The sequence below is a fragment of the Besnoitia besnoiti genome (assembly GCF_002563875.1).
Source record: "Besnoitia besnoiti strain Bb-Ger1 chromosome Unknown contig00015, whole genome shotgun sequence".
NCBI lineage: Eukaryota > Apicomplexa > Conoidasida > Eucoccidiorida > Sarcocystidae > Besnoitia > Besnoitia besnoiti.
This window is the reverse complement of record NW_021703917.1, coordinates 1345352-1372511: the sequence shown is the minus strand read 5'-3', so window position 1 is coordinate 1372511 and position 27160 is coordinate 1345352. Positions and strand designations below refer to the sequence as shown.

General features: G+C 59.2%; 7 protein-coding genes across 7 annotated transcripts; 2 read left to right on the top strand and 5 right to left on the bottom strand.

Annotated features, from left to right (window-relative positions):
* Positions 1-715: 715 nt before the first annotated feature.
* On the top strand, positions 716-1383 carry BESB_029060 (uncharacterized protein; the record flags this gene model as incomplete). The annotated part of the gene is made up of 2 exons (XM_029361580.1): positions 716-840; positions 1263-1383. 2 exons carry the CDS (start codon positions 716-718, stop codon positions 1381-1383), a joined length of 246 nt encoding a protein of 81 aa, XP_029215480.1.
* A 530-nt stretch (positions 1384-1913) lies between these two features.
* BESB_029050 (DEAD/DEAH box helicase domain-containing protein) lies at positions 1914-7630 on the bottom strand (the record flags this gene model as incomplete). Its single annotated transcript, XM_029361579.1, has 7 exons — positions 1914-2676; positions 3080-3293; positions 3772-3895; positions 4336-4426; positions 4835-6122; positions 6567-6770; positions 6928-7630. 7 exons carry the CDS (start codon positions 7628-7630, stop codon positions 1914-1916), a joined length of 3387 nt encoding a protein of 1128 aa, XP_029215479.1.
* A 1845-nt stretch (positions 7631-9475) lies between these two features.
* BESB_029040 (uncharacterized protein) lies at positions 9476-13604 on the bottom strand (the record flags this gene model as incomplete). Its single annotated transcript, XM_029361578.1, has 7 exons — positions 9476-9639; positions 9852-10058; positions 10531-10637; positions 11166-11362; positions 11974-12068; positions 12432-12556; positions 12949-13604. The coding sequence occupies 7 exons, from the start codon at positions 13602-13604 to the stop codon at positions 9476-9478; spliced, it is 1551 nt and encodes a 516-aa protein (XP_029215478.1).
* A 1243-nt stretch (positions 13605-14847) lies between these two features.
* On the top strand, positions 14848-17116 carry BESB_029030 (putative eukaryotic initiation factor-3, subunit 3; the record flags this gene model as incomplete). The annotated part of the gene is made up of 3 exons (XM_029361577.1): positions 14848-15291; positions 16020-16400; positions 16598-17116. 3 exons carry the CDS (start codon positions 14848-14850, stop codon positions 17114-17116), a joined length of 1344 nt encoding a protein of 447 aa, XP_029215477.1.
* Positions 17117-18496: 1380 nt separating this feature from the next.
* BESB_029020 (Ulp1 protease family, C-terminal catalytic domain-containing protein) lies at positions 18497-20120 on the bottom strand (the record flags this gene model as incomplete). Its single annotated transcript, XM_029361576.1, has 4 exons — positions 18497-18668; positions 19250-19443; positions 19626-19903; positions 20069-20120. The coding sequence occupies 4 exons, from the start codon at positions 20118-20120 to the stop codon at positions 18497-18499; spliced, it is 696 nt and encodes a 231-aa protein (XP_029215476.1).
* A 77-nt stretch (positions 20121-20197) lies between these two features.
* BESB_029010 (Ulp1 protease family, C-terminal catalytic domain-containing protein) lies at positions 20198-21673 on the bottom strand (the record flags this gene model as incomplete). Its single annotated transcript, XM_029361575.1, has 2 exons — positions 20198-20734; positions 21137-21673. The coding sequence occupies 2 exons, from the start codon at positions 21671-21673 to the stop codon at positions 20198-20200; spliced, it is 1074 nt and encodes a 357-aa protein (XP_029215475.1).
* A 734-nt stretch (positions 21674-22407) lies between these two features.
* Positions 22408-23868, bottom strand: BESB_029000 (uncharacterized protein; the record flags this gene model as incomplete). Its single annotated transcript, XM_029361574.1, has 1 exon — positions 22408-23868. The coding sequence occupies one exon, from the start codon at positions 23866-23868 to the stop codon at positions 22408-22410; it is 1461 nt and encodes a 486-aa protein (XP_029215474.1).
* Between the last annotated feature and the right edge of the window lie 3292 nt (positions 23869-27160).

The following is a 27160-nucleotide window of genomic DNA, read 5'->3' as shown; positions in this document are numbered from 1 at the left end:
AGATGAAGTCGCGGTGTCCCTTGCGCGCCGATAGCTTTTATGAGCCAGGAGATACGGCGACGCTACTCCGGCGGAGAGGAAGCTGCGAAGCAGCATTTGACGCGTTTGAGGTGTCAAAAAAAAGTGTGGGCGGACATTCAGAGGGTCTTGCATTTTTACACAAAAGCCTCTACCAGGTCATGAGCGACCACGTTTTTGAGAGGCAGCCCCCCACCTAGAGCTTTTCTCCGGGTGCCGGCAAGCCAGGATGAGTTTTATATTCACCACCTTGTGCCGGTTGTTCGCCAACTGGATCGAGCGCGCCGCTCATATGGGGCGCAGGTACCCGTTCCGGGCCTTTCCGTCTCTAACCAACACGGATGTGGGTAGTGTTTCCGCCTAAAGCGGAGTGCCGAAAGCATTCGACCCTAAGGCTGGGTCCCTTGTGTCTGCGGTCCTTGGCGCCCAAGCGGTGGACTTCCGTGCCTAGGACCACATCCTCGAGATCAGAGCTTTATCGCGCTGCCTTGACGGCAGAAAATCCATGTGCTGATGCTGGACAGTTCTGGAGCGTTGCAGAATGCCTAACAGGGCTTGCGGCTCTTCGATTCGGCATTTGCAGCGGTGTAGCGGGCTACTTTGAGAGTCGAGCGTGTCCGTCTTAGCAACGGACACGCTCGACCCGCATCGTCACCAGTTAGCTGCATAGCGGTCGAAACGTGCGTTTCTCTCAAACATGCACGTATGGAGAACCCCGCGGTTAGACCCTGAGCGCCATTTTCATCCCTTGAATCGCACAGAGGATCCAACCCTCTTTGAGCGACTCGACAGGGTTAGCAATCGCGCAACAACAGGCAACTTGTGGTCATACCGCTTTTCAACGTATACATTTTAGGAAGAGATGAGATTCTTCCAGATGCTTCCAAGCTTGAGGGGCTCAGACGCCTTCCATGCATGGGAGAACTTTGAAGCTCCCACGCTCTTGAAGGCGCCTCTAAACCGAGGATAATGGTATCCTATATTTCCCGTAATGTGCTGCGCTGCTCGGAACCGTATCAGAGAAGAACCAGCAAGAATACCGCCCCTGCTCGCGTGCACCCTTGGTTCTTCCTACTGGATCCACATGTTCGAAACTGGTCGGCGAAGAAATTGTATGAATCACACTCCGATGAACATCCCACACTACAGAGCATCAGCTTCTGCAGTACCGTTCGACTGGCGTATATTACAAGCTGGCCTTGCCAGGACGCTTCGAGCTTCTCTCGTGTGTGTCACCTGGGCAGCCTTGAAACTCCACGGCTCACGGTTTCTTGCAGCGCTCGACACAGGTCAAACCCTAAACCACACAACTCCATACCAGTGAACCGTTTCGCAACTCTGTTTCATATCGTACCTGATTGGTAGTTTTCAGCACATTGTGCAGTGTGAAAAGTAATCCCATCCGAAACCGATGGTTTGTCAGTATGTATAATATCGGCATTTCAATGACATATCAACAAAGATGGAACTTATTTGCGAAACATACGTTCTCTCCTTGACAGTCTGAGCCGATTCCTGGAAGACGAAGAACCGTCTCAGTTTCGTGAGAGTCAGTGAGGCGCTTTCTACCAGCGAAGCGAGAGCGCCGAGAGAAGAACGGCAAAGTGAGAGGAAATGTGACAAAACGCAGACAGCAGCGAAGGGAGGATCTGAGAATGAGTGAGGGAATGAAGAGGCGCCATAAACCGCGGACATTCATGATTTCCTCTCATCCCTTATATATGCGTTAGTGTTCGTTATATCGTTCCGCAGAGAGATCAAGTACGAAACTCGTCCACAGAAGGTAGTGCACACTTTTTCTGTAGACCTCTCTGGAATTCGAAAACACGTTCGCGTTATTTCCTTAGCAGTAATGGAACAAACAGACTGAACTTCATGCGGTATGCCGCTCCGGACTAGGCAGAAAATTCACTCTGAGACAGATGCTTCATTCGCCTATCAGGGCCTCCGAACGTCTGGTTGCCCCTGTCATCTGTGCGTCTGTGTGCACCGCCGGGTTTGCCAGCAAAGCCGGACGTCTTTCTGCGTCTAAACAATTCGCCCACTCGGCTTTTCTTCCTCGCGGCTGCCTCTCCGTCATCCCGCTGGCGCTTTCTGTCGGCACCCAGTGGAAATGCGAAGCCCCGTTTTTCTTTTTTGTCCTTGTTAGATAACACGAGGAGGTCTCCCTTTTCGCGCAGGCGTGCGGCGGCTCGGAGCGCATCTGAGTCTTTCGATTTGTGCTTGTCGCCTTCCTTCTCCTGCCTCCCTGGCTTGGTCCTGTTCGGCTTCGCGCCGAACGCAACCCCACCCTGAACCTCTTCTATCTCGATTTTCTCATCATCCGCGCGTCCCTTCGCTCTGCCTGCCGCCTTTCTGTCCTTGCCGTGTGTGGGCGGCACAGGCTTCTTGCTGCGTTTGTCCTGTGAAGAGAAGCGAGAAGAAGTCTTACCGAAGTCGCCTCGTCCGCCCTTCTCGTGCCGCCCTGAGGTCAAGGCGTGTGTCTTCGAAGACGCGCCCTTCGCGTCAGAAGACTCGGCAGCCGGCGCGTTGGACCGCAGCCGCATCGCAGCCTCGCGGGGCGCCTCGTTCAGCCCGAAGGACGACGCCAAGTGACCCGTGTGCAGAGTTGCGTGCGAGCAGACAGCCTTGATCTCTTTTCCCAAGCAGCGAAACGCTCTGAACGCCATCCATCGCCACATGGAACTCTGAAAGCTTAAACGCGTAGTGAATGCCCACAAACACATGCACGAGGCGACACTGCGATTCACGTAAATACGCACCTGTATGCACGCACGCAAGTAAATCCGCACGCAAGATCCACAATGGCAATCAGTCGCGGACCCTTTCGGCAACTGTACCACACTCAACACGAAGCGACAGACAAATAACACGGAGTCCACGGGTATTCATACACGGTAGACTTTGGTCATACCTTCGAGCACGGCCTTGCGCGCCCGCATGTATAGACATATGCATATATATATATATATATATACATATGGATATAAATACGCATGTGTGCTAACTAGATCGACATGAAAACCGTTACACGACGTTGTGGGTGGTTCCTTTTCGGTACCTGAGAGTGCCTAGGAAGGCCTTTCGAGCGGTCTGAAGCAGCGACGGCCGATCTGCGACGAAGAGCGAGAACTGTTTTATCAAGAAGGAAGCAGGATTGTCCAGGTGCCGCAGATACTCCGGCATGTGCGCCGTGAATAGTGTGTCAAGCATGCGAGACTCGTCCATCTCCTGGATGTTAGAAAATCCCCGCATCTGGAGGTAGTCCACGTAGCCTGAGCCACAGGAAAACACAGATGGATGAAAAAACCGGAACCGCATGCAACAGTTCAACGCACACCTTGTGCGGAGGTTTGACGGCGCTCAAAAGCGTGCGAACTCCGGCGCGCCGACGCCGTGCACAGCCGATGACGGGGGAATGGTGGGACTCCGAGAGGAAGACACAAAAGACAACGCATCGGCACAAGAAGACGGGAGGCCTGACACCTGCGAGCGGAATCACAAACCGCTCTCACGCGAGTAGGCAAAGCACACAAGATATATGTGTGCCTTGGACTCGCCGGCGGCTACACCATGCATGCCGCGAACATAAATGCGTGCGATACCCAGGCAAGCGAACCAAAACACCTCTGCTCACTTTACATCTGAGCTGGGGAGAGCGACCCCGCCTTGATTTCGCGACTGCCTGTTTTGCTAGGTGCTACCTCACAGGCGCGAAGCTCCAGGGATAGACGACTAAAGTTTAATTCCTACCTTTTTCGCAGTCGAGGAGAAAGATGAGCGCATTGCCCTCTTTCCCGAGCCTCGCCGTTCGCCCAATGCGGTGGACGTACTCCTCGACTTGCTGCGGCAGGTCGAACTGAGCAATCCAGTTCACCTGTGCAGAAGACACACACGACGCAGAGCCAAACAGACGGCGATCGCGTGGACAGCTCCTAACACCCTCGGAGCCCACACGTGACCAAAATGCATTCTTCGGCTACGAGAGCGGCAAAGAACCCGTGAGACTCAGCTAACAGACGTGAAAGGCGGAAGCGGCGGAGGGGCCTCCTCAAGAGACCCCAGGCGCCAGACGGCGGAAGAAACTGACAACACGCACGCTGGAAACACCCCGAGAGATATGAGAGACACTTGGGACGCGCCACAATCCACAACACAACGTGTAGAGTCCCAGCCACCTGCAGGACGAGCCGCGCGCCTTGCACCGGCTCAGGCGCAGAGGCTACCGCTCTTAGTCTAGCACGTGCCGTGGGGACTCCCGAGTTTGCTTTTCCGCGCAGTTCCATTTTACAGCCAGACAGAGCGAACGGCACTTACATGCGGCAAGTTGAGACCGCGAGCTGCGACGTCAGTGGCGAAGAGGACGGCGGCGCCGTCCGCGTCGCTGAATTCCTTCAGGTAACCGATGCTGAATCGATCCCCACAGCCATACAGTAAGGAACGAAACGACTTGGTTTCTGTGTTCTTGAGCCGCGCGAGGAAGGAGCTTCCACAACCGTCCCTACTTCCAAAGACAGGAAGAAAGAAGACGCGGAGGACCAACGAAGGCCGCGCAAGTCGCCCTGCTACCTGACTCAGGCTCGAGCCGAGCAGCCCACGCATCTTCGTGCGGCCTCTTCGCCCCTCTGAGCCGGCGTTTGTGGTTCCGCGCGACAGACACACAGCCGCGTTCGTCTGTAGGATGCTTACATACACCGACGGAGACGGCGGATTGCCGCGCAGACACCGCGACCACTAGCGCTAGCGTGCGAGAGGACTCATATGCGTGGCAGCGCCTCCTGTTCGGACCAGCTGAACGCGCTGCGCGGATCCTTACCGGTCGTCTCGCCCCATCTGTCCGTGGAGTTTGAATAGGGAAACGCCTCTGAGGATGTAGTCGCCCCACAACTCGTCGTCGCCTTCGTCTGCTGCCTCATCGTCCGCTGACTCGCTGTCCTCCTCATCCTCCTCTTCGTCGCTGTCGTCGTCGCGGTACGCCGCGCCGTCTTCGTCGCCGCTCTGCTGCTGTCGCTTTCTGCGCTTCTTCATCTTCTTTTGCTCCTTCTCGAAGCCGCGAACCGCGCGCGCAATCGCACGCCGCTTGCCCTTCCCGCCCTGGAGCTTGCGCATCAGTGCGAGGCGCTCCTTCTGTCTCTGTTTCTGCTCGCGGTCCAGCACGGGGCCTGGCCATTGCATGCGCTGGAGCAGCGTGTGGAAGTACTCGACTGCGTCGCAGCACGAGAGGAAGACAACGGCCTTCCCGCGGCCGCTCTTCGCGACCTGCAGCAGCAGCGCGAGCAGCGGGAGCAGGCGCATCCGCGGCGAAGACACCTGGAGGTAATACTGCCGCAGCTGCGAGGGAACGTGGAAGCGCGTGGCCTCCCCCCGCACCTCCGCGCCCGAGGCCTCGTCGCCGGTCTCCTCATCGCTCGCGGCCTTGCCAGCCTCCGCCGAAACCGCGTTGCTCGCGGAAAGCGAGCAACAGCAGGGGAAGGCTGACAGGCTTGCAGCGGCATGGGGCGCGGCGTCTGCACGGCGCGCAGGCGAGCCCGCCTGATTCGCCTCCAGATGCGCACGCAGCGAGGAATGGCACCTGTCGAGCGACACCCACTGCGGCGCCTGCTGCAGGCAGAAGGCCGCCAGGCGCTGCACCTGAGGCGTGAGCGTCGCAGAGGCCATGATGACTTGAAAGCCCGCTTCGTCACTCCGCGCCGCGGAGCCCGAGGCCGGCGCGGCGTGGGAGACGCGCGCCTTTGGAGAGACGGCTGCGACTTCCGCGGTCTCGCGGGCTTCGGCGTGCCTTTCTTCCTCCTGCTCGTCGTCGTCGTCGTCGCGTGAGGCCCGGTGCGCCCGCTCGCGCTGCTCCGCGAGGACTTCTTCGCGCATGGCGCGCATCTCGAGTTGCTCGGCTTTCTTCTCGCGAAGCAGCGTGACGATCTTCTTCAGCTTGGCCTCGAAGCCCATGTCCAGCAGCCGGTCCGCCTCGTCGAGGACGAGCAGGTGCAAACACGAGACCTGAAAACACGACGTGGTGGTCAGGTGATCGAGCAGTCGCCCCGGCGTGCACAGCAGAATCGAGACGCCTGCGCGCAGTCGGCGCTTCTCCGACTGCTTCTTCTCTCCGCCTGAGACGCCGAAACCAACAAACAAGGCGACACACACACGCACAACCACGCATGCATTTCGCGGGGAGCGGGGCGGGGGGGATGGGGGGAGGGCTACGCGGCGCCTGGACCGGATGCTGTCTTCTGCCGGTTCCGTGGAACGCCCCGAGGCGCAGCGCTGCAGCCGGCTCGCGGCCAGCTCCTCTATCGAGAGAGGCGAGCTACAGAGCGTCCTCCTGAACAAGAACTCTTCCTTCACGCTGTCGCGCGAGTCGCATCTCCCCGCGTGCCCTCGATCCCGCTGGCCGTCAGACGGCTCTTTGAACTCCCCCCGCCTACTCTTCTCTCGGCGCTCAGCGGTGCGTCTATCGCGGGTGGTGCAGAAGACGACCGACGGCGCGTAGGACTCTGCGGGGCCTGGCTGGCTCCGTCTTCGGCCGCGCTGTTTGTGTCTGGGCGTCTCACCTGTGATGGAGGCGACGACGATCCAGGGGAAGAGCTGCGCGAGGCGGCTGATTTGAGAGCAGGCTTGAAGGGCGAGTTCGCGCGTGGGCATGAGAAGCAGGCCGCGGGTGCCGTCGCTGCGCTTCAAGTTCTTTCCGCTGCGCTCGTGCTGCGCCAGAAGCTGCTGCAGCAGCGGCACCGCGAAGCAGAGCGTCTTCCCGGAACCTGAAAAAGGAAAACGGAGGCGAACGAACACTGCATCAGTCGTTGGTCTCGTCTGACAGCAACCTCTATGCCCCATGCGAGCGAGACGCCTTCCAGACAAGCGCGCAGACCCCCCGGAGGCGCGGGAAGACAGACCTACACGCCCTCGCATGCGCACCTGTGAAGCACTGGACGAGCGTGTCGTGCCCGTGGAGGACTGTGGGGATGGCGAGGTGCTGAATCGCGGTCAGCCGCCGAAAGCCGTGGTGATTGAGCGTGCGGACGAGCCGAGTGTGCAGCAGCCCCTCCATCTCCGCGTAGGACGAGACGGAGAACAAAGAGCTGTCGTGGTAGTCGATCTCAGCGTCGTCGTCGCCTGCCTCCTCACTCTCTGCGTCCGGACCCCCCTCGCTGCCATCGTCCTCGGGCGCATCCTCCCTGTCTTCGTCTTCATCTCCTTCGGCGTCTTCTTCTCCGTCGCCGTCGCCCTCTGTCTGCTGGTCGGGTCCGGAGTCCTCTTCCGCGTCGCGGTAAGCTGCCTCCTCCATAACTTCGCTGTCGTCTTCGGCCTTGACTTGTCTTGCCGGCGTGCGTGAGGCCGCGCCTCCCGCGTGATGTGCGCTGCGCGATCCGCGGTGGAACACCTCCTGTCGCCGCCCGCCCGCCTGCTTCCTCCGCTCGGTTTTCCCGCCGCGACGCAGAGAAGGCGCCGCGCGAGTCTGGAAACTGGGCGTCGCGGCACAGCAGCCGGCCGAAGGCCGCGAGGACGAGGTCGGCTTAGACGGCGCGTCCGCCTCCGATCCTCTAGTCGCCGAGCGAGAGGCCTCTTGGTCTGCGAGGCAGCAGGGGACCCGCAGTCCGCTGCGAGACGAGTCTCGCATTTTCTAGACACCAGGCACGATCCGTGTAGGAAGAGTGATGAGAAAAAGGCCGTTCGCCGGTGAGCAGGAAATGCAGAGGTGACGGAAACCCTTCCTTCGGGAGGGTTTCCGCACACGCAGACTTGAAAAAAAGGGAGGAGAGTGTCCGCTCGCCCTCAGCGCAAGAGACCGCCCCGCAGCCTTCCCGGAGAAGAGAGTCAAGATGCCGACAGTCAAAAGTGAAGGCTCGAGTGAAAAGAGGGGTTCGGATGCAAACCTTAAAAAACGCCCGACACTCTGCGGAAAAAGGACGCGGCATACAGGAAGCCATGCAAAAAGGAGGACAAGGGTAGCCGCGAACTGAGAAAACAAAAACCGGAGTGGATTTAGGATAAAAGCCGAATACGAAAGGAAAAGACGGTGAAGTTCAGATTCGGCCGACGCCTGAAAGGCACTGATCTTCACCAGAAGAGGCGCCACGCACGTACAGACGCCGTGGTCCCGCTTCAAAGAAATGCAGCAACTGGAAGGAGGAAGGGAAATAGCCACGAACTTCGAAACATTCCCCGTTTGACTCCATCGTCTCCCCTTTTTCCGCGGCCATCAATGCGGTGCACCGCCCAACTGCATGCGCCGCAGATGAGCGGTCAACGAGAGGTCCACTGCGGGAGCGTCACCGCGTGAGGAAAAAGAGCGGATCCTCCCTTCCAGTTGCATAAAAAACAGGCAACAGAGGTCAGTCGCGGCAAAACGGTAGAGAAGAAAGCCTTCGTATGCGAGACCGCGAACCGGATCCAGGCCCACACATGCAACACGAAAAATCGCCTGCATGCGCAGCTACGCATGTGGCGGGCATCTTTAAAATAAACCCTAAACCGCCGAGTCAGGCAGTAACGACGCGGGGAGTAAGAGGCCTTCAGACCACTTGGCTGCGAGCATACATGCAGTCAAAAAGCAGTTTCTCAACTTTATGCGTGTATGGGTCGCTGTCCGCGAGTCGCCACCTCTATTTCTGCTCACCTATGTATATAGATATTAATATACACGGTTGTCTCGAATCAGTTCGCATGTGAGATACACATGGCATATCACAGATATATTCCCAGGATATAAAGGCCTCTGATGATCATCCAGTGCCGAAGAGACTGAGTGACTGCATGCGGAAAGAATCTACCGTATCAATCGCCTCTTCGCCCTCTCTTTTCTGTCCCGCTCCATTATATATTCACATACGAGGTTTGTATTGCAGCAGCACTGTCCACACTGAAGCCACAACCTTCGGTTGCCGTCAACGACGGGCCTGAGGCTATCCTGACCCCTTGTTCGGCCGGTTAGCGCAGTTTTTTCTCCTCAGAAGTTCGGTGAATGCTGCCGTTGCTCTACTAGACTGTAAGGTAGACTCATATGCCTTTGGTCCGATCCTACATGCAGTAAAGTGACAAACCTACCTTTGGATGGCGGTACAAAAGTTCCGGGAGAACGACCCGGTACCGCGCATCGCCGGAAAAAGCGTCTGCCCAGCTCGAACCCTTCAGCAAAGCCCATGCATCTTGCGGATTCGGGCACTGTTAACTCAAGCAAGACCTGAAGGACGTCCAAAAGTGATACGTCTTGCCACTCTCTACGACTACGGCGTCGCCAGAGGCGCAAGCCCCGTGAGTGAACGCGACAAAAGGACTTGAAACAGATTCGCGGAGCAAGAGAATGAAAGCTTTTTTCAGCGTGAGGGTGGTGAATGAAATGTGCCGAACACTCTCTGGCGTGCCGGCATGCACTTGCGCGTCATTCTACGGGTTTAGCCCTCGGCAATCGATGCTTCCATGATGCAAACTCCTGCGGTCTTCAAAGGCGCCATGTTAAGTGCGTTCAGTATAGTGGTATCCATGCTATTGGAGACTGGGCTTCGTCTTCTTGCGCAGTACGGGTAATGCGGAGTGACGGTAACGCAGCGCCGGGAGGCGCCTGTCGCTCCAGAAGAGTTTCCCCACGGTCGTTGCGCGCCGAAGACAGCGAGGCCAAAATCGCATGCCCTTCAAAGCATTCGCAAACCAAGAACTGAAAAACTTAGAAAAATACCTGTATTTAGTACTGGTAACATTTTTATCTCGCGAAACACTAGCTTTTACACGGAGTCACTCGCTCACCACATTGCTTCGCGGGAAGCGACATGCATTCCTCAGGCCAAAGAAGTGACAGGCCTCGCGCACCACGCGGCAGAGCTACTCGCCGGCGTCTCCCTCACTTTTTTTCTCTGCGGCGGGCTTCAAGAAAAAGTCCAGCGTCCTCATCCCCTGCGCCTTTGCGGACTTCGCAGGCTGTCCCTTTCCACTCGGCGCGCCTTTCTCCATCCTCATTTCTTCTTCAGACAGCCGCTGAACGCAGTCTGGGCCTTCGTAGCGGCTGTTACTCATCCGCGCTGTGACCGGATAGTACTCGAGGGACTCTTTATCTGCAGAGAAAGACAGCGCCAAAGCGAGACGCCAGCCATCAGCACTGGGGCTTTGAGCGCGGCGCGGCGTCGGCGCATCCGCGCTCAACACGCAACTGGTGGCGACACGAACACCGAGAGGCGGGCGAACAGCAGACACCCCCCCTCTGCGGAATTGCGATGCACCGATCATGAAGCAAAAACAGCCGCACACGCCCCACCAATCCGAGGACGGAGATATCGGCAGCGCCTTGTCTGCGCGACAACACATCCACATTCACATGCACGTGCTGTTCATCATGCTGCACACAAGAAATAGTTCTTGAACGCGTCGTAGGTGCGTGACACCGTCACAACTACCTTGACCGGCACGGAGGTACGCCAGGCTACGGGTCCCTTATTCCGCTAGAGCAGGAGCGGAGCGAGTTTTCGAGGGCGTCCACCCCTCTTCGCAGGCATGCATGGAGCCTGCGTCTCTGCCAACTGGGCTCACAGATGGCGCTTGAGTGCTGAAGAATTTCCCCGAAAATGGACGCGAAGCGGTTGCCCGCAACGTCCAACCAACGCGCGGCGTCCTCTGGAGAAAGTGCGACGGGCATCCTGAAGGCAAAAGAAGAGAGACACGCCCTCGAACGGCGCGCTCGACGCCCGCGACCGAGACCACTGGAAAGGGATTTACAAAAAAATCAAGTCGCGACGGCTGAGTGAAAAGCGAAACGAAGCAACGGGCACAAAGGCCACTGCGCCGCTCAGCACCCAGCCACGAGTCAACTTGGTTCAAACGCGTGGAGAGTCCAGACACCTGTGCATATGCGCTGGAAAGACGCACACGACCGCTTTCAAAAATTCGAGCCTTTGCTCGTCAGTAGAGGCAACCGCGGCTGCCGAGCGGCGCGGAACGCTCGCGCGTCCGACTGCGTGAAACAAAGTCCAGGCCCGCAGTAGGGCAAGCGAATTGGCTAGTCTCTGATGAAGGATACGAGGCGCTGCGGAGCAGCGCCCCCAGGTATCGAGATCACGCTGTGTGCGTTCCATCCGAGGCGTCTGCGCTGCCCAAACAGGACGCCTCTCCCTCTGGTACTCGCCCCGCCGACTCGAGGCACGCCTCTCGGCGACTGAAATCCGCACCTGTGGTGAATTTGACTCATGGGCGTTCCTGCGCTTTCCATCGTGAGGATTGTCGCCGAGCAGTCTCGCGCGTCGTCCCCCTGCGCCGCCGGGTCGTCCTCGAACAGGCCGGCGAGTAGCAGCGAAGCTTCACCCTCCTTCAGCGCGCCAGCCAGCTCGCCCGCGGGCGCCACGCACGCCCCAGACGCCGCAACAGCCTACTCGGCAGCCAGAAAAGAAAACACACGACGACGAGTTGATGCGATACCGTTCGAGGCAAAGTACTCAGTCTACCTCGACAGCCTGACGCGGCGCGCGACCCGCGAGCAATAGGTCGACGCACGCCGAGCGGGAGAGTCCGAGCTTCGCCGCTCGGCGATGGATCCGCGGGACGGTCTGCCAGAGTGTGCTCTGCTGGCAAATGCAAGCTTCGCTTCTCTCGCATCTGTCGAGAGGCTTTCGAGCGTACCCAGCGTATAGGAGCCACCGTAGACAGGGTGTCCAGAACTATATAACTCAAATCGAAAGGGACGCAACCTTGAAGATGCTAAAAACCCCCGAACCGTGACACGTTCGCGATGCAACATGGAGCCGAGAACTTGACAGCCGCGCGCCGACAAACACAGACTGGAACCCCAAGCGACACGGCAACGGCGGCAGTCGTGAGCAAGGAGGCAGAGACAGGCATTGATGCAGCTTCACAGCGAGAGAAAACCCCGATGGCAGGACGCTCAGCGAACGGAGAGACAGTGTAGGATCTGCGCTTGTCCACGCTGCGGCTCCAAGCTTCCGTGCTTCATCCTCGCAGCGCTTTCTCTGCTTGCTTCACCTCCGCTTTCGCAGCTCTGTCGTCTCCCTTGCGCGTGTCGCAAGCCCCTGGCGCCGCGTCCGCAGAACTCGTTTGGCTCTCCGGAATCGGCACTTCTGTATAGAGAAAAGACACGCGAGAGCCGCTCACGTTGCACTTCCATGCGCAGACCAACGTCAGCACGCACGGAGTCGGGTGTTTGCGAGCTGGATTGTATCCCGATTGAGATGATTGCGCCGATGCAGAGACACCGGCCGCCTGCCAAGCAGGAAAGCTCGCTTTCGCAAACAGTCAGCCGCACGCGACTGAAAGTCATCATTCAGCTCCGGACCTACGAGGAGCGACCTGCTTAACCTCTCTGATGCCACATCACATCGACGTGTGACTGCGTATAACCCTTCCTCTCTGCGCACAGCTCTCAAGAATGGAGAATTTCGCGCGGATAAGGCGTATGTGTTCGCCTCATCGAAGGCTCGTACCCTTTACTGTCGGTTTGTGCCGAATGAAGAAGGGCTGCTTCTTCGTCTCCCCCGGATTTTGCGGTTTTTTCCATTCGTAAAACCCGTCAACAACCACGACGCAGCGGTGTCTGTCGATCAAGCGCCTGAAGAGAAAAACACAGCGGGCAAACTCGCACTTAGGCTTTTCGGTTCACAGCATCCCATGTCGCTCTGCTGTGAACCCTTCTCTTCATCCTCGCTGTCGCCGCGCCTCTGGCGGACGACAGAACTCGCCCCTGCGTGCTCAGGCTCCGCACGTGTGGCACCTGCTGCCTCGCTGCCTCGTCTACGCTTTCTAGCATCGCCTGCAGGGAAGGCGGTAGCCTCGGCATCGTCTGCCGATTCATGCTCGTCTTTCTAGAGCCGCCTCCCTTCCTTCTCATTCCCTCCCCAGACTGCGAGTGCGCACACGTGAAGCGCCTCCAGTGGCGTTCGCGGCCTCCCCCTCGCCCGTTTCGCGTCGCTTTCCCCATATGTCTGTCACAGTCGATCTCACCGGTACAGCGGGGAGTGCGCCAGCCCCTCGGCGCGGGCGTTGAAGGTGCTGTAGGCTTTTGGCTTTTCGTCACTGTTTTGTGCGCCTTTGGCCTGCGCAGAGAGGCGCAGTGACCATTCCGCAGCCCGCAGCCGCCTCGCACCGGGCGAGCTCTCTTCGATGATCGGGACTGTGCAGGTCGGCGACACGTTGAATCGGCGGATGCGAAGGAGCGCAGCGGGAAGGAGGGGTGCGGCGGGACCTGCGCCTTTGGCTGCCGCCGGCGAAGCGAAACTCGAGACCCTTTGCAGCGGGGGGGGGGAGCCCGCCGGAGAAGCTGCCGAGGCCGTGCGGAAGGTGGAACACTGTTCCTCCTCTGTCTGTTCTGTTTTCGCCGTCTTCGCCTCGAGCTTTGTTTCGCCAGAAGGCGCGGAAGAAGAAGAAGCGGAAGGAGATGGAGCCGCGGGAGCTGTCTCCTCTCCCTGCTTCACCCGCTTCGCGGATGGAGAGCCTTCGCACGAGGCGGCAGACGCCCCCGCCTCGTTTCTTTTCGTCTTTCTCGACTCTGCGAAGGAATCGCCCGGCGCAGGCGCCGAAGTCGAGGCAGATCCGAGTGAGAGGCCAGCGATCGCCAGCAAACGCCGAGGCGGCAACGTGCAGCTCGTGCGCCCGCACATCGTTGACTGAGACGTCGAGAAGCGCCGCGGCGACCGAATTCGAGACCGGCAGAAGGAGCTTAGACCATCTTCGACTGGATCTTTCGTGGGACGGAGAGGTGACGGAGGGGGCTGCTGAAGGCTCCACGCGCAAGCGTAGGGGTTTCCACTGGAAACTTCCTCTGCAGTAAGGAGACCGTGTCACGCGTTGAGTGCAGCGACGAAGGGAGACAGCAGTCGCAATGAAGTCCGCCACGAGGGTGGTGAAGATAAGGTGGATGCAAAGAGTGGTAGAGACCGAATTTGGGGAAGAACGGGGATGAAGTCGAGTGTCGAGACTCGACAACGCAACAAGAGACACACTCATGCGACATACACATGCGCCGTCGTCGACTGGAGCCATGCAACGCGCGAAGTTCCCCCTGCAGCAGAAAGAGGCTTCTCAGCCCCTGCCGCTTTCTCGCACGGACAGCGTCATCATGGCAGACAAAAAGCAGAAGCCTCCTCAAAATGCCTGCGTCAACTCCGAAACGGGCAAAGAGCCGAAGTCCTGTGTCGAGAGGGAGAAATCCGCTGGAAAAGTCGCAGCGTGACCTCGCGGCATAGGTAGTTGCAGGTAGGTGAGGAGACAACAGTAGAAGACAAGACGGCGGGCGGGAAGGGGCGTCGAGGGCAGCGGCGTGGAACGGAATATACGCCGACGCAGGGTAGAGGGCGGCAGCGAGGCTAGGGAGATGAGCGAAAGTAAACGAGCTGAAGAAAACAGGCAATATCCAGTCTCCCCCCCCACTCTGCTGCTGCAGAAGGGAGAAAGAGATTCTCGCGGCTGTGAATCTACGTGCGGTCGTTTCATGCGTTGGGGTCAGCAGGCTTTTTCCTCTCTTTTTTCTCCTCGTCTTGTTCTCTCTTGTGTTGTGTTTCTTCACCTTTGGCTGCCCTCTTCCTCTTCGTTTACCGTCTCCCGTCACCGTTTTTAGTCCACCGTCACACGCCGTGTGTCGCGCCGTGAGGGGTTTCTGTAAATTTCATTCTTTCTCCTTCAGTTGTTTTCCGTTGTCTTCTCTCCCTCGCCTCGTTTTTTTTCTTGTTTCAGTCTCCTTCTCTTCCGTTGGCAGACCTGTCCTCCCCCCTCTCAGGTGCTTCACAGGCCGTCTTGTCCTCTCTCTCGAAGAGCTGTCCTCCTCCCCGTCCGCCGACCCAGCGCGTTTTGCGACTCGCCGCCTCGGTTCGTTGCGCCTCGTCTTCCTCTCCCTCTCCATCCAAAATGAGCAGCGGCAAGTACGTGCCCCCCAGTCTGCGGGGAGCCTCTGCGGCTGGCGCGGAGCCGTCGTCTTCCTCGGGTGTCTCAGGTCCCTACGGCGCGGCAGGTCCGGCGGTCTCTTCGGGCGCGTACGGCTCTTCGCCGCAGGCCTCGCTGGCCAGCGGCGGCGCCTCGCCGGGAGGAGACGACTCCTCGCCCCAGGGCGTGAGCCCGAACCAGCGCAGGACCGCGGCGCAGGTGCTCGCCGGCTCGACAGCCAGCGGCGCCCGCCGACCCTTCAAGGCCAACTACCCCCTTCGGGTTGTCGAGGTCGACAGTCTCGTCCTCATGAAGGTGTTGAAGCACTGCAGAGAAAACTACCCGACGCCCGTCAATGGCCAGCTGCTTGGCATCGACTGCAAGGACCGCCTCGAAGTGACCAACTGCTTCCCGCTGCCTCAGAAGAAGGTGAGCGCAGACGCGCGAAAGACGCCACGCGCGGCAGGGGGTGGCGACCGGAGGGACTTCTGGGCGAAAAGGGAAGAAGGGGGCAGGAAGCGGGACCGCGGCAAAAAGGGCGGGCAGGGAGCGGTGAAGCAGTTGGCAAGGGGAATTCGGGAAGAGGGGAAAAGCAAGTCAGCGGACAGATTAGAAGACAAAGGCCACGAGCTGAAGCTCTGAACAAGACACCAGCAGATGATGCAGACTGCGTAAAGGAATGCCTAGTTGAGGGGGTGGGCGGAGCTCTTGGGTTGGGCCTAGGTCACGACCGCGGAGATGCAGGCCCGGGGGCTTCATTCCGGCGTTGACAGGGGCAAGCGAGCCGCACACCAGCGCAGTATGCGTTGACTCGCAGGGCCGCCTCATTCGAACATGCCACAGGACAGTTGCTCGGCGCCGCCGGGGGCCGATGTGACGTAACCGAGTTCCCTCTCTCCACGCCCCTCTAGCCAGCCCGCATCGGACTTGCATCCTGAGGCGCCGCTCTTCCGCCTTGTCGCTTTGGCCTCGTCAACACGGGATTCGGCGTGCTCTCCTGTGCTTCAGCGCATGCGGCGTACATTCGGCGTATGTAGTGCGGCTCATGTCGCGATCGTTGCGAGATTCGCCGTATGTCGGGTCGATAGACCCCCTGCGCGGTTCTGTGGCGGCGCTCGGTTCAGTTTTTTCTGCCTGGGCACTTTTGACTTTGTCAGGACATCATGGCGCAGGTGCAGCGCGAGAAGGGCATCAGCGAGAAGGACCTGGAGGAGCGGATCGACGAAGAGTTTGACAAGTACCAGGACAAGATGGCTGAGCTGATGCACGACGTGAACGTGGACTGCTTCACCGTCGGCTGGTACCAGACGCTGTCCTTCGGCGACTTGAAGAACAAAGACATCATCGACTCCCTCGTCCTCTACCAGGAGGCCATCGACAAAGCCATTGTGCTCGGCTTCGACCCCATGCTCAACTCCATGGCCAAGAAGGCGTTCAAGGCTTACCGCGTCAACCCCGACTTCGTGCAGAAATACCAAGAATTCGAAGGCGACGTCTCCAAATACAACAAGCTGCGCGCCAAGGACATCCTTATTGAGGTGAGAGGACGAGGGAACAGTAGAGGGCCTTGTTGGCCCGCAGCTCGAGCATGTGAAAAATTCCAGGTTCTTTCGCCGCTCTCTTTTGGATTGGGTGCCTTGAACTAATACGCGGGTTCCTGCGCCTCGGGGCCACCTGGCGAGACGTAGCATTATCGGCGCAGTCAAGTCTATCGGTTCCCTTTTTTCGTTTCCAGGTCCCTCTGGTCGTGGTGAACCCGTTCTTGGTTGAGGCCTTCTTGATGGACTGGGCTGTGCACGATCCTCTTCAAAACCAGACGGACTTTGACAGCTTGGAGCTGGATCAGAGTGCCTACATGGAGAAGAACCTGTCTCTTCTCTCGCTGTCGCTTGAAGCCCTGGGAGACGAACAGGACAAGCTCCAGAGGTACCAGCGCGAGTCGCTGAAGCAGCAGCAGCTGCAGAAGCAGCTCATGGAGAGACGACGCCTGGAGAACGAACAGCGCCGCCTCCGCGGCGAGCCGCTGCTGCCGGTCGATATGGACGGACCTGCCTTCCGCAAGATCGAGCCGCCTTCTCAGTTGAACACTCTTCTCATGAGCAGCCAGGCGCAGCTGCAGTGTGAGGACGTCAACGCTGCATGCAGCGAGACCCTCGGCAAGATGTTCCTTTTGCACTGGGGTAACCTCAAAAAGAAGCAAACGCCTGCTGGCCTCAGCGCCGCTGTTGCTGCCGCTGCTGCTGACGCGAAATAAGCAAGACATGGGGAACGTGTCCATGGATATGTACTGAGGGTGCGTAGACATATATAGGTGTATAGAAGACAGCAGCGGCCGGCTTCAGTCTATTCTGCGCGAATGATTTCGGAGACGTTTCGAGTGAAAAAACCTTTGCTCCAATTCGATTGAACTCGCACCGGTTGCGTTGTGTTGAGAGCAAGACAAATAGGCCGTGCGGGGGGCAGCGAAACACAGGCCGTCGGGTGAAGACACAGCTTGGAAAAAACGAGCTAGAGATGCACACAGAAAAGGGCCCGCCCTGGCGATGAGAGCGGCATTAGCGAAGACGGGGGGCAGGACTAGAGAGCTACAGAGCGAGTTTCTAGGTCGGGGAAGCGCCTGAGTGTGCTTCACCGCGTCCTTAAGGGACGGTGACGCCCGCCGCCCAGAGGTTTAGGCCGGCTTCGGGTGAACGCGTTCACGTACATCTGCTGACAGCTGTCTGTCCTCTCTCTTCCTCTTCTGTCCAACACTCCTGAGCAGCTGTAGATCTACACACGTGGAAGGAAATCTGCGTGGCTCTTGAGATCATGTAGCGCCCGGCCGGATGCCCCCTCGTAGGCGCGGGGCTTCGAGCTTCACGTCTTCACAGCAGCGAGCTTGCAGCAACATGCCAGCGGCGACGCGGCGTCACATCGCGCTGGATATGCGCCGTCTCGGGAGTCACTCTGCCCGCCATTCGGGGCGAAACTCTGCCGTCGCTCCCCCCGCTCAGTGAGCTAGTTGCCCCCCCGTGGGAGGATCGCCCACGATCAGTGGAAGTGTCAGTGAACGTCGGCCTCCCTAGAGGACAGGCTGGTAGAAGGCATCACTGCGTGCATGTACGCGAGCGTCTCTCGAAGGCTGTTCTGTTTGAGAGATGACTTTCCACACCCATTCGGAGGCACGTACACTGCATACACCAATCAAGCCCATATTACCTGTATTTAAGCACGCAAAGGAGAAGCGCCCTACTGGCCAGAGTTGCGCGGACGACATCTCCCAGTTACTGGAATTTATACGGTCCCACGGAGTCGTGAGTCAAGCTAGGACAGACGTGGAAAATGATGGTCCACTCAGCAATCACGATCAAGACGCACGTCTACTACATAGTGCACGTCATCCACCAGTGCGAAGACCGTCCACGGAGACGGCACTGTCCGCCCACATCGCCAAGTGACCTGGGACCGGAATCAGGGGCCGCTGCCCAGCGAATACCTTATTCTGCGTTTACTCGCTGGCTGGAAAAACCGTACAGCCCAGAGTCTCAAATATCTCAGGCTGTCTTTCTGGCAGTCGTCTGCCACCCAACTCCCAAGAAACAAACTTTGCGCAGCTTCGGAGGGTATGGCCTCGCCTTGTTGGCATCCCAGCGCCCTAGCCGCGACGGCACTTTGCGCCGAGAACATTGACCACGGCCGAGAGCCGCGAGAGGCTGAGCGGGAGGCCGTCCAGCAAGAGTGTCTTCACCTGCTCGATATCCTCGGAATTCTCTTCCCACTCTGGGTGATTATGGATGTACGTGATCATTTTGTGCAGTTGCTGCCGCCTACAACGTGAGGGAACACGATTCACCGACGAAGTGATGAAAGAGCAGCAGGTACGACAACACGCCGAACCACAGGAGACGACAAAACCTCTCTCACATGATGAAGTGCTATAGACTCTACTGGTAAAGAACCACAGCCCCCGCCCGCCCCTCCCCGACCGCTCCCCCCCCACCCTGCACAAGAAGACCTTCACCGCGGAACCGTGTGCCTTGGTGAAAAAAAGAGCCACTGTGAGCAGCACCGGTCTGTCGGCTGCCCGGCAACTGAATTTACACTGGCCTCGCGCGTACCTGTGTGTGCCTTCGTACTGGGAGAACCAGGCCGAGCACAGAACCACGGGGTCTCCTGCTCTCGCGCCGGCGGGGACGATGGGGATGACGCAGAGCGACTTGATCGGATGTGCATTTTTCTTCTCAGCGCTTCAGCGCCTTCGAGTGGGGCTTCTGAGACGCTGGGGGCCGGCGGCGCTAAGGGAAGGTGAATCGGGCGTCGTTGTCTGGTGTTTAAGCGCGTGACCATTGCAGCCAAGTTTCGGTTTAGGCGCGGCGCCGGCGCGCCAGAGTGGTGCTTTTTCTCCGACCGGCGAATTAGCGACCGGAGGGAGTCCGGGTGCAGGACCAGGCGAAGGACGAAGGCGATGACGAACACACCGCAGTCGAAGCCGTTCTCTCGCTGCGGGATTTCCCGCGGGTTCGGCACCGCGTCCTTGGCCGAGAAGCAGGCCCCGTTCAGTAGCTGGAGCCCGTGACGAAGTGAGAGCGGCACTTGGGATTCCTGCAAAAGTGAGACACGGCAGCGTACAGAAATACCACGGAAAACAATGAACACAGGACCCGGCGCGGACAAGTGCTGATGGCGTTCTGCTGATTCGTCCACGAGAGAACTACGGACTATACGTCGAGCCCGGCGACCGCGTGCACTACACCTAGCTAGCCAGCGGTTCCGCTGTAGCGTACCTTGTTGAGGAAGTGCTTGAACTGCTCGCCGCGAGCTCGATCGAAGACCCGAGACCGCCTGCGAACCCGCAGCGAGCCCAGGGGGACCAGCAAGGCTTTTGTAGTTCCGTCTGGCAACGGACGCTCGCAGGCGCGTGCATCTTCGGCCTTCTTGTCAACAGTCTGCGTGAGCCACGTCGCCGTAGCTTTGTCACACTTGTCCTCAACCCCGCCGCCGCCATCATCGTCGGAGTCAACCAGCAGCCGACGCTTCTTCCGCGGTTTGTGGAAGAGGCCTTCTGGCAGAAGCAAGCAAAAACACCAGCGGGACGCAAAAAAAGTGGCAGGCGAAGGGAGAAAGAACCCAGCAGCTGGAGCGATGCTCTCAGACAACACTGCCAAGGTACACGCCACACATATAGACACATTCGCAGCTACCGCCGGGACACAAAACACACACTCACCGCCGCTGCCATTGCTTGCAGCTCCCGCCGCTGCCGGCCACTCTGACGGCATCCCAGGCGGCTGCCCTCCTGCGGGGGAGTTAGGCGCTGCACTGGATGTCCCACTGCAGAACGTGCTGATCCTCTGTTTCACTGTTTCTTGCTCGTCTTCACAAAGAACCCGCCTTCTGTTCGTAAAACGGGGGGCGGCGCCAGCCCGTCGGGCGAGCCAGCCGCGCGTTCGTGCACGGTGCTGGCCGTCAGGACGCCTCTCTTTGGCGCGCTCTGCAAGGCGCGGAGGAGTCCCTCTTGTTGCTGTGTCGTGGCTGTCTCCTGGTCGATCCCCGCAGCGACTCGGCGTCCTCCTGCCTGCTGCGGCGACGAGGGCGACTGCGACGCAGTCGTCTCGGAGGTGTTCTGGGCGGCACTCTTGAGTAGGAACTGTAGCGGAGACAGCGGGTTGATGACGGCGAGCGGACTGATCTCCACGCCGAGCAACCAGTGAAGATTCGAGTGATTTATGGGCATGAACACCACGCGCTTGAGAGGTAGCGCCACGCGCTCATGCTTGAGCCACTTCGTGAGGTGCTTGTGGGCCCCTTCGTGATCATCTCCGAACTTGGACAAAGAAGGAAGAAAAAACAAGTCGAAAACGGAGTAGTCCAACCTCTGTTGATCGGTCATGACCTGCAAGAGACACACCCGACAGCTGACAACCGGCGTCCAGTTGAACGGCGCCGGGCAGCGCCGGCCAGCCGCAGGCCTCCGACTCAGGAAGCCGAGCCCGAACTCTGAACTGCCACGTTTTGTGCAAACAGTCTGCACTCGCGAGATGCCGCGTTACCTGTCGGTGCAGATCTAGGTGCAGCGGCCCGTTGTAGGCGCAGAGACAGACACTCGGAGAGTCAGCACAGCCGCTGCACATGGTAGATGACTACCTCGCGCACCGGGTGGACACAATACAGTGATACAAGGCGCAGATCCAACGCGTTTGATACCGGCGAAATCCCTCCAGTCTTCGTCACGACGTGACTTTGGCAGGACGCCTCCAACCCTGCGACACCTCCTCCAGCAAAAAACACTACTTACATGCTTCGTGATGGAACGCAGGAAAAAGTCAATGATCGAGTCATCAAGGAAGCCATTTTTCTCTAGGCCGCGTTCGCAGTCCGCGCCAAGGACATTTTCGAAGGACGATGGGCGATCGTTCTGTTTTACTTCTGGCGACACGAAGCACAGTCCACCTTGGTCTTTCTCTCCATCGCCCATCACGAGTACGTCAGTCTGCTTTGCCTGCCTTTGTGAAACATTTTCGCCTGTCGGGAGCTCTTGTTCATCTCTGTCTTTCGCCTCACTCGCAGTCACGTCGTTTACTCCGATGTTCAGACCGACCTCTAGTTCTGCATTCTGAGATCGAGGCGAGTCTTCCCGCCGTTCGTCGTCCTCGTGCGTCATTCCCTCGCTGACTCTGTGCCACTCGCTTCGCTCCCCCGCCGAATGTGGAATCTTCCTTTCCTTTTCAGAGGCTTCTTTTCCCGCGATGCCTTTACGTTCCACCGCGCTCTCGCCGTTGCTGTCTCCCTGTGTCTCGATTCTTTTCGTCACGCGTCCACCTTCAGCGTCCATGCGAACGCCGTCTGTGTCTAGGGCCGGCGACTCGCGGGCTCTCTTCTGCGAGCGGCAGGCTCTTGAGGATTTTCCACCGCGCCGGTGTCTTCTTCCTTCGCCTCCGACGGGTGTCCGCTGGCGCGCGGTTCGTCGCTGTAGCTGGCCCCCGTGCCCTGGTTGCTTGCTTTTGCCGCGGTGCTGCCCTCCGGGGTCGACTTGAGCTCACTCGAGGCCGGCGCCCGCCGCTCTTGATCTGGTAGCCCCAGACTCCTCCACAGGCGGACGACTCTTGTCACGGAGTGGATGAGGCGTACGCGCTTGGAGACGCACGCAGCGTACCGTAGAGTCGAGGAAAGATAGGACGAAAACACTCGTCTTGTGTCACCAGCTTGATCCTCCGCACGGTGGGTGGGCGACGGCCTTTACTCATACCTCTGTTTCGCACGGGCTGACGATTCGTACCGCCGTTACGGCTCTGCGCACACAAGCTGTCGCGCGCTCCGTCCGCGCATGTACTCCGCTTGAGCATCCAGATAACGTCAGGGCTGTCTCTGATCTGGACAGTGTGCTGAGATCCTTCCCGGCGTCCAGCGCGACTACCGCGCTGTGCGCTTTAGGTCAATCTCCGTCGAAGCGAAAAACCAATTTGCAGCATCTCCCTTCCTTGTAGCGTGTCCCTTGAACATGGCAAGCATGCGACGCCCCTGGGTCCCTCATGTGTCACGCCGCAGCGCCCAAATGAAACGAAGCTGTCAGCTGTCACCGAGCGCGACAGACTTGAAGAGCTCCTGGGTCTCCTCGCTCCGGTTGCGCGCGGTATCGCACTGGCGAGTGGACCCGCTCGGCGTGTCGCCCTTCTTTAGCGCCCAAGCTTTCGAAATGTCCAGCAGTTCGGTCGAGGCCGCTCTCACAGACGACTCAACTCTTCCTCGGCGCGCAGTCAGGTCGGCTTTTCGTTTGTGTTCGACGCGTCGCAGATCTGTCTGCACGAGTTCTCGCGCCGCGCAAACTGCTCGTGACTCTCCCAAACACGCCCGCGCCTGCTGGGCACGCGCCGCGGGAGAGACAGCGGACGCAGCGAGGACGCGCGAGCCGCTCGGAGGAGAGGCGCAGTCGCTGCGGGGAGACGACTCGCAGATCGCAAGTGCACTCCAGGCCACAGGCGACAGGGAAAACGATGGTGGCAGGACGCCACGACCTCCGGACGACGGCGACGGCGGTGTTGATGACAGCCGAGGCCACGAGGCCATGTCAGCCGGACGGAGGCCGAAGACGGAAACCAGGATAGGACACTCCTCGAAACCCTTTCCCGTCGCTTGCCGCTGAGCCTCGCAGGCCTCTGCTTGCGACCCTCCCCGCCGCCTCCGCGAGTGGCGTCCGCTTGACATGCTGCGTCTGCTGCGTTGCCTGGTCGTCTTGAGCGTCGCTTCTCGTGCCTCCGGGGCCCGCGACGCAGCGGCCGCCTGGGAGAGAAGGTGCACGCTAGCGGGCAGGGCTGCCAGCGGCAGCGACGGCGGCTCTCCGGGGTTCGCAGCAGCACTCCCGGGATCTTTTGTGTGGCGCCCAGAATACGTGTCCTCGCCCGGGCGTTCGTCGTCTTTCCTTGCGAGGAGCCGGTCTCCGTAGCCCTGTTGCGCGACGCCCAGATGCGCTTGTTTGCTCTCTCGTCCTGCGAGGCAGGCGGTATCCAGTTTTAGCACGAGAAACAAAACCGGCACTTCTTCGGATTCACAGCGTCTGTTGTCGTCGTTAAACTGTCTCCGCTTGCAAAAGACTGCACGTTTGACTGGAGAGAGTGCGCTCAGCGACCCGCCGGCATCCAAGCCCTTCGTCGATGATGTCTGTGGCCGCCGCGGTTTGTGATGCACTGTGCGTGAGCTACGAGGAGAGTGGCGCCTCACCATCTGCTGCGGAGTTTTTTTTCCTGCGTAGGTCGGCGTGGCGCCTCCACTGCCCTGGCTGTTGCCAGAGCGCGCCCAAAATGGCGCCGCAAAAAGGGGCCGAATCTGGGTGGATTCCGCATGCGCCAACACAGATCGGGGCGTCTCCGGCGCCGCGGAACGAGGCGACAGCACAGGAGACAACACAGAGGAAGAGACCAGCGATACAGACTCGTCTGAAACTTCGACGCGAATCAGAGACTGATTCAGAGAGGCACAGGGGTGTCTGCGTCGGAGCGCATCCGCCCCGGGAGACGCGCCCACATCTGGCATATCGGTAGACAGGGCCTGCCGCGATCTGGCGTCAGTTGCCCTCAGCGACTTCCCACGAGGGGTATTTGCCGACAAAGCCGTGGAGAGGAGTATGCGGCTGACGGTGATCCGCCGCCGTGAGCGTTGGAGTGCGAGACATCGCTGCCGTCAGCCTCTGACAAGGCTGCGTGGCCGCGGCCTTCGACAGCCTCGAACGCGTTGCTCTCCAGGACACAAGTAGACGCAAAGGTGTGGCATTCTGTCCCTTTCACAGCTGCACAAAGAAGGAAGAGCTGCCTTGCCTGTCCGTCGTTTTCTCCACGCCGCAGCCCGACACCATCCTCTTCCGGCTGCGCGGCGTTCTACATTTCCGCCGCCCCCCCGCCGGCTGCCTGGGCGGTCTGCGGATATTCTGCGCTGCTTCCGCCTGCCTCGACGCAACTTTTCGTCTTCATCAAGCGGCAGCACGCGGCCCGGCTTTGCTCAGCGCGAGGCGGAGGAGGACACTGGTGGAAGGGGGCTAACACCGCCAGCCGGGTTCCCATCAGAGGACGCGACCCGCCTGCGACTATTTCCCCGCCGCCGCATGCGAACCGCGTCAGGGCTCAAGGGCTCCGCTACTGCCGCGCACTGCCGTCGCTGTCTGCGTTTCGGGGGGGCTGCGTTCCTCTGCCTCCCCGCCAGAAACACCGCAGGCACCTGCGCAGGCACAGCAGAGGCGCGTCAGCATTCGCTGATCACAAAATCGGCACAGGCGAGGCACCCTGCGAGACACCCGCGCAGCCACTCACGCAGACGCTTGTCGAAACGCGATGTCGCATCGCAGAGCAACTCCAAACTCTAACGCTGTCCGCCACCAGACGCAGAGGTGCCTGGCGTAGGCAAAACGTATTTCCTGAGCTCGAATACAGCCTCAAGGACAACCGCAAAAAGCACGTTCCACTGTGCCAAAACTTACCAGCAGGCTCGCTCTACCCCGGGCGCCTGTCCGCATCCGCCGCAAAGCGCCGCCGGTCTTCAGAAGCTGAAAGGTCGGAATGCGAAGGGAGATGAACTGCAGGAAGCAGGAGAAGAACGTCGTCTGTTGGAAGAGACGCCGGAAGCAAACTCACGAGCGCCTCAGGCGAGCTCGCCGGCGCAGAATGCGTACTGGTTATACGGGAGGAAGAGCACGAAGGTGGTGATGTCGTAGACAGCGCAGAGGCCGAGCGGCAAGTCTTCGATGCCTGGGTGTTCTCCACAGGCGGACTGGACGTCTCTCTGTCCCTGGCACACACCGAAGGACGGTTCTTGCAGGTGCTGGTGGTGTGATCTTCGCTTCTTTCTTCGGGCGCGACCTTACGGAAATCTTGAAAGTCCTCACTTTGTGCGGACCGGCGGGGGCTGGACGGGCCGCTGGGTTCGATGCTTACGAGGAGACCAAGGCGCAGGGCGGAAGGCTTTCGAGACTCGGGGTAGCGGCGTGACTTAAGGAAACAGGTAGACGCGAAGAGTGAGCAATTAAGGCCTCGCGAGGCATGCGCCTTACGCAGCTATCGCGCCTCGCTGCGGGCTCTGTGCCTTGAGCGCGGCGGCTCAGAATCGATCGCGTTGTTCCCTGCTCCACGTGCAACACGCGGAATTCAGGGAAGCCGCTCACTGGGGTGGAATGCCAAGATCCCTACGGAACAAGTTTGGTAAGCGCAGCACTTGGCATGAACCTTCGAGTAGCTCCAGCTACCGACACAGCGATGAAGGACAGACAGTAAGCGCCGGCATATGGCTAAGCCCTCTGTCCGATGAAACTTACGATTCTCCGTTTCGGGCGCATGAACGTGTGGAGCTGTTCCCTGTCTCTGGGGCTTCCGCTGCGAATATCACTGCCGGGCACAGCGGTGCGCCAGCGGCGCTGATGCGCCGCTGGAGAAGGCATCCGGAGCGGACACACGACCGCTTCCCTTCTTCTGGGCACGCCGACGCCTCAAAGGCATGGCGTGAAAACTAGTAGAATGCTGAAAGAGAGCTGTTTCTTGACGACCTGACACAACGGCGGCGGATCTAACGAGTGCTTCCGGGAGCCACGTGCTGCCGCAACCCTCAGGGAAAAAGTGTAGAGGGACCAAGAAACAGGGAATAGAACGGAGAAAAATCACGCGGCGAGCACTAGCGAGGCAGCACCAAAGTGCAGTTGACTGAATATGAAGCTGTGCCCTAACGGGTGACGCAGCGGGGAGACACTGAACCAGAGAAGCGGAGAACGGCGCACGAATGCCACGGCGGGCGGGGCGGGCGGTCAACGTCGCGCGACGTGAACCGCCGAAAATCGATCAGACGGGCAGTCAGCAGGAAGCCAGCCCCACGAAAGACAAAAAGGGTACGCGAGAGACAACAGACAGATTTGCTCGCCCAGGTCGGGGAAGAAGGCATGTGGTCGGCGCGGACTTGGGTAAAAACCAGATCGATGCAGCGCGACGGCGGGCAACGAGCGCGGACGAGTCTTCGGAGAAACGAACAACAGCGGGAACCGCCACGTTTCGCGAAGAAAGAGAGACTGAGCCGATGAACTCAGTCACAAAGAACTAGTGCGACAGACACGGCCTCAGTTGGGTGCTCTCTCTACAGCGGCGCGGGTCCCCATCGAGAAACGCGCGGCTTGTCTTCCAAGACCACTGAAAGGATCGAGACTCGGCGGCGGCTACTTGCGACGCTGGCTTTGAAGGACGAGGCGCCGGTGTGTTTAAACGGTCCCTACAGGGAATCGTCTCGTCAATATAAACGATACAAGGGACAAATGGCTCCAATAAGGTCGCTTCTGAAGGAAAAGCTCATAACAGGGCCCTCGGGAAAGCCAAGCAATTGCCGTGACCGGCGTGCAAACAGTGTTGCATGCACTGAACCTCAAAACCTTCGCGCAGCACGAGACAATAACATGGATGGTTGCCACAACCGCTAGTCCGTTGACGTTGGAGATCTGGTTCATGTCTTGTCTGTAGAGCGTCCGACTCCCTTAACCCGCTTTTTTAGTCTGGCAGTGCAATCGGCATCCACCTTAAAGCTGTTCGAAGGACGGAAAGTACAGTATGAGAAGAGTAGGCCAAACGGTAGATGGCATACGTTGGAAGCGTGCTCATGAGAATGCGAAATGACAAACCATAGTGCGTCATCCGCTGGAGGCACACGTCCATGGAGTCCTCCCGCGTGCGCCGCTCCAGCTTGAGCCGGGTGTGCGCGGAGGCGGCCTCATCAGAGCTAATTGCTCGTCTGGAAAAACTGAACACAAGCATACATGCGCTACTTTTATAGCTCCCAGAGGCATCTGGCAGCATATGAAAGC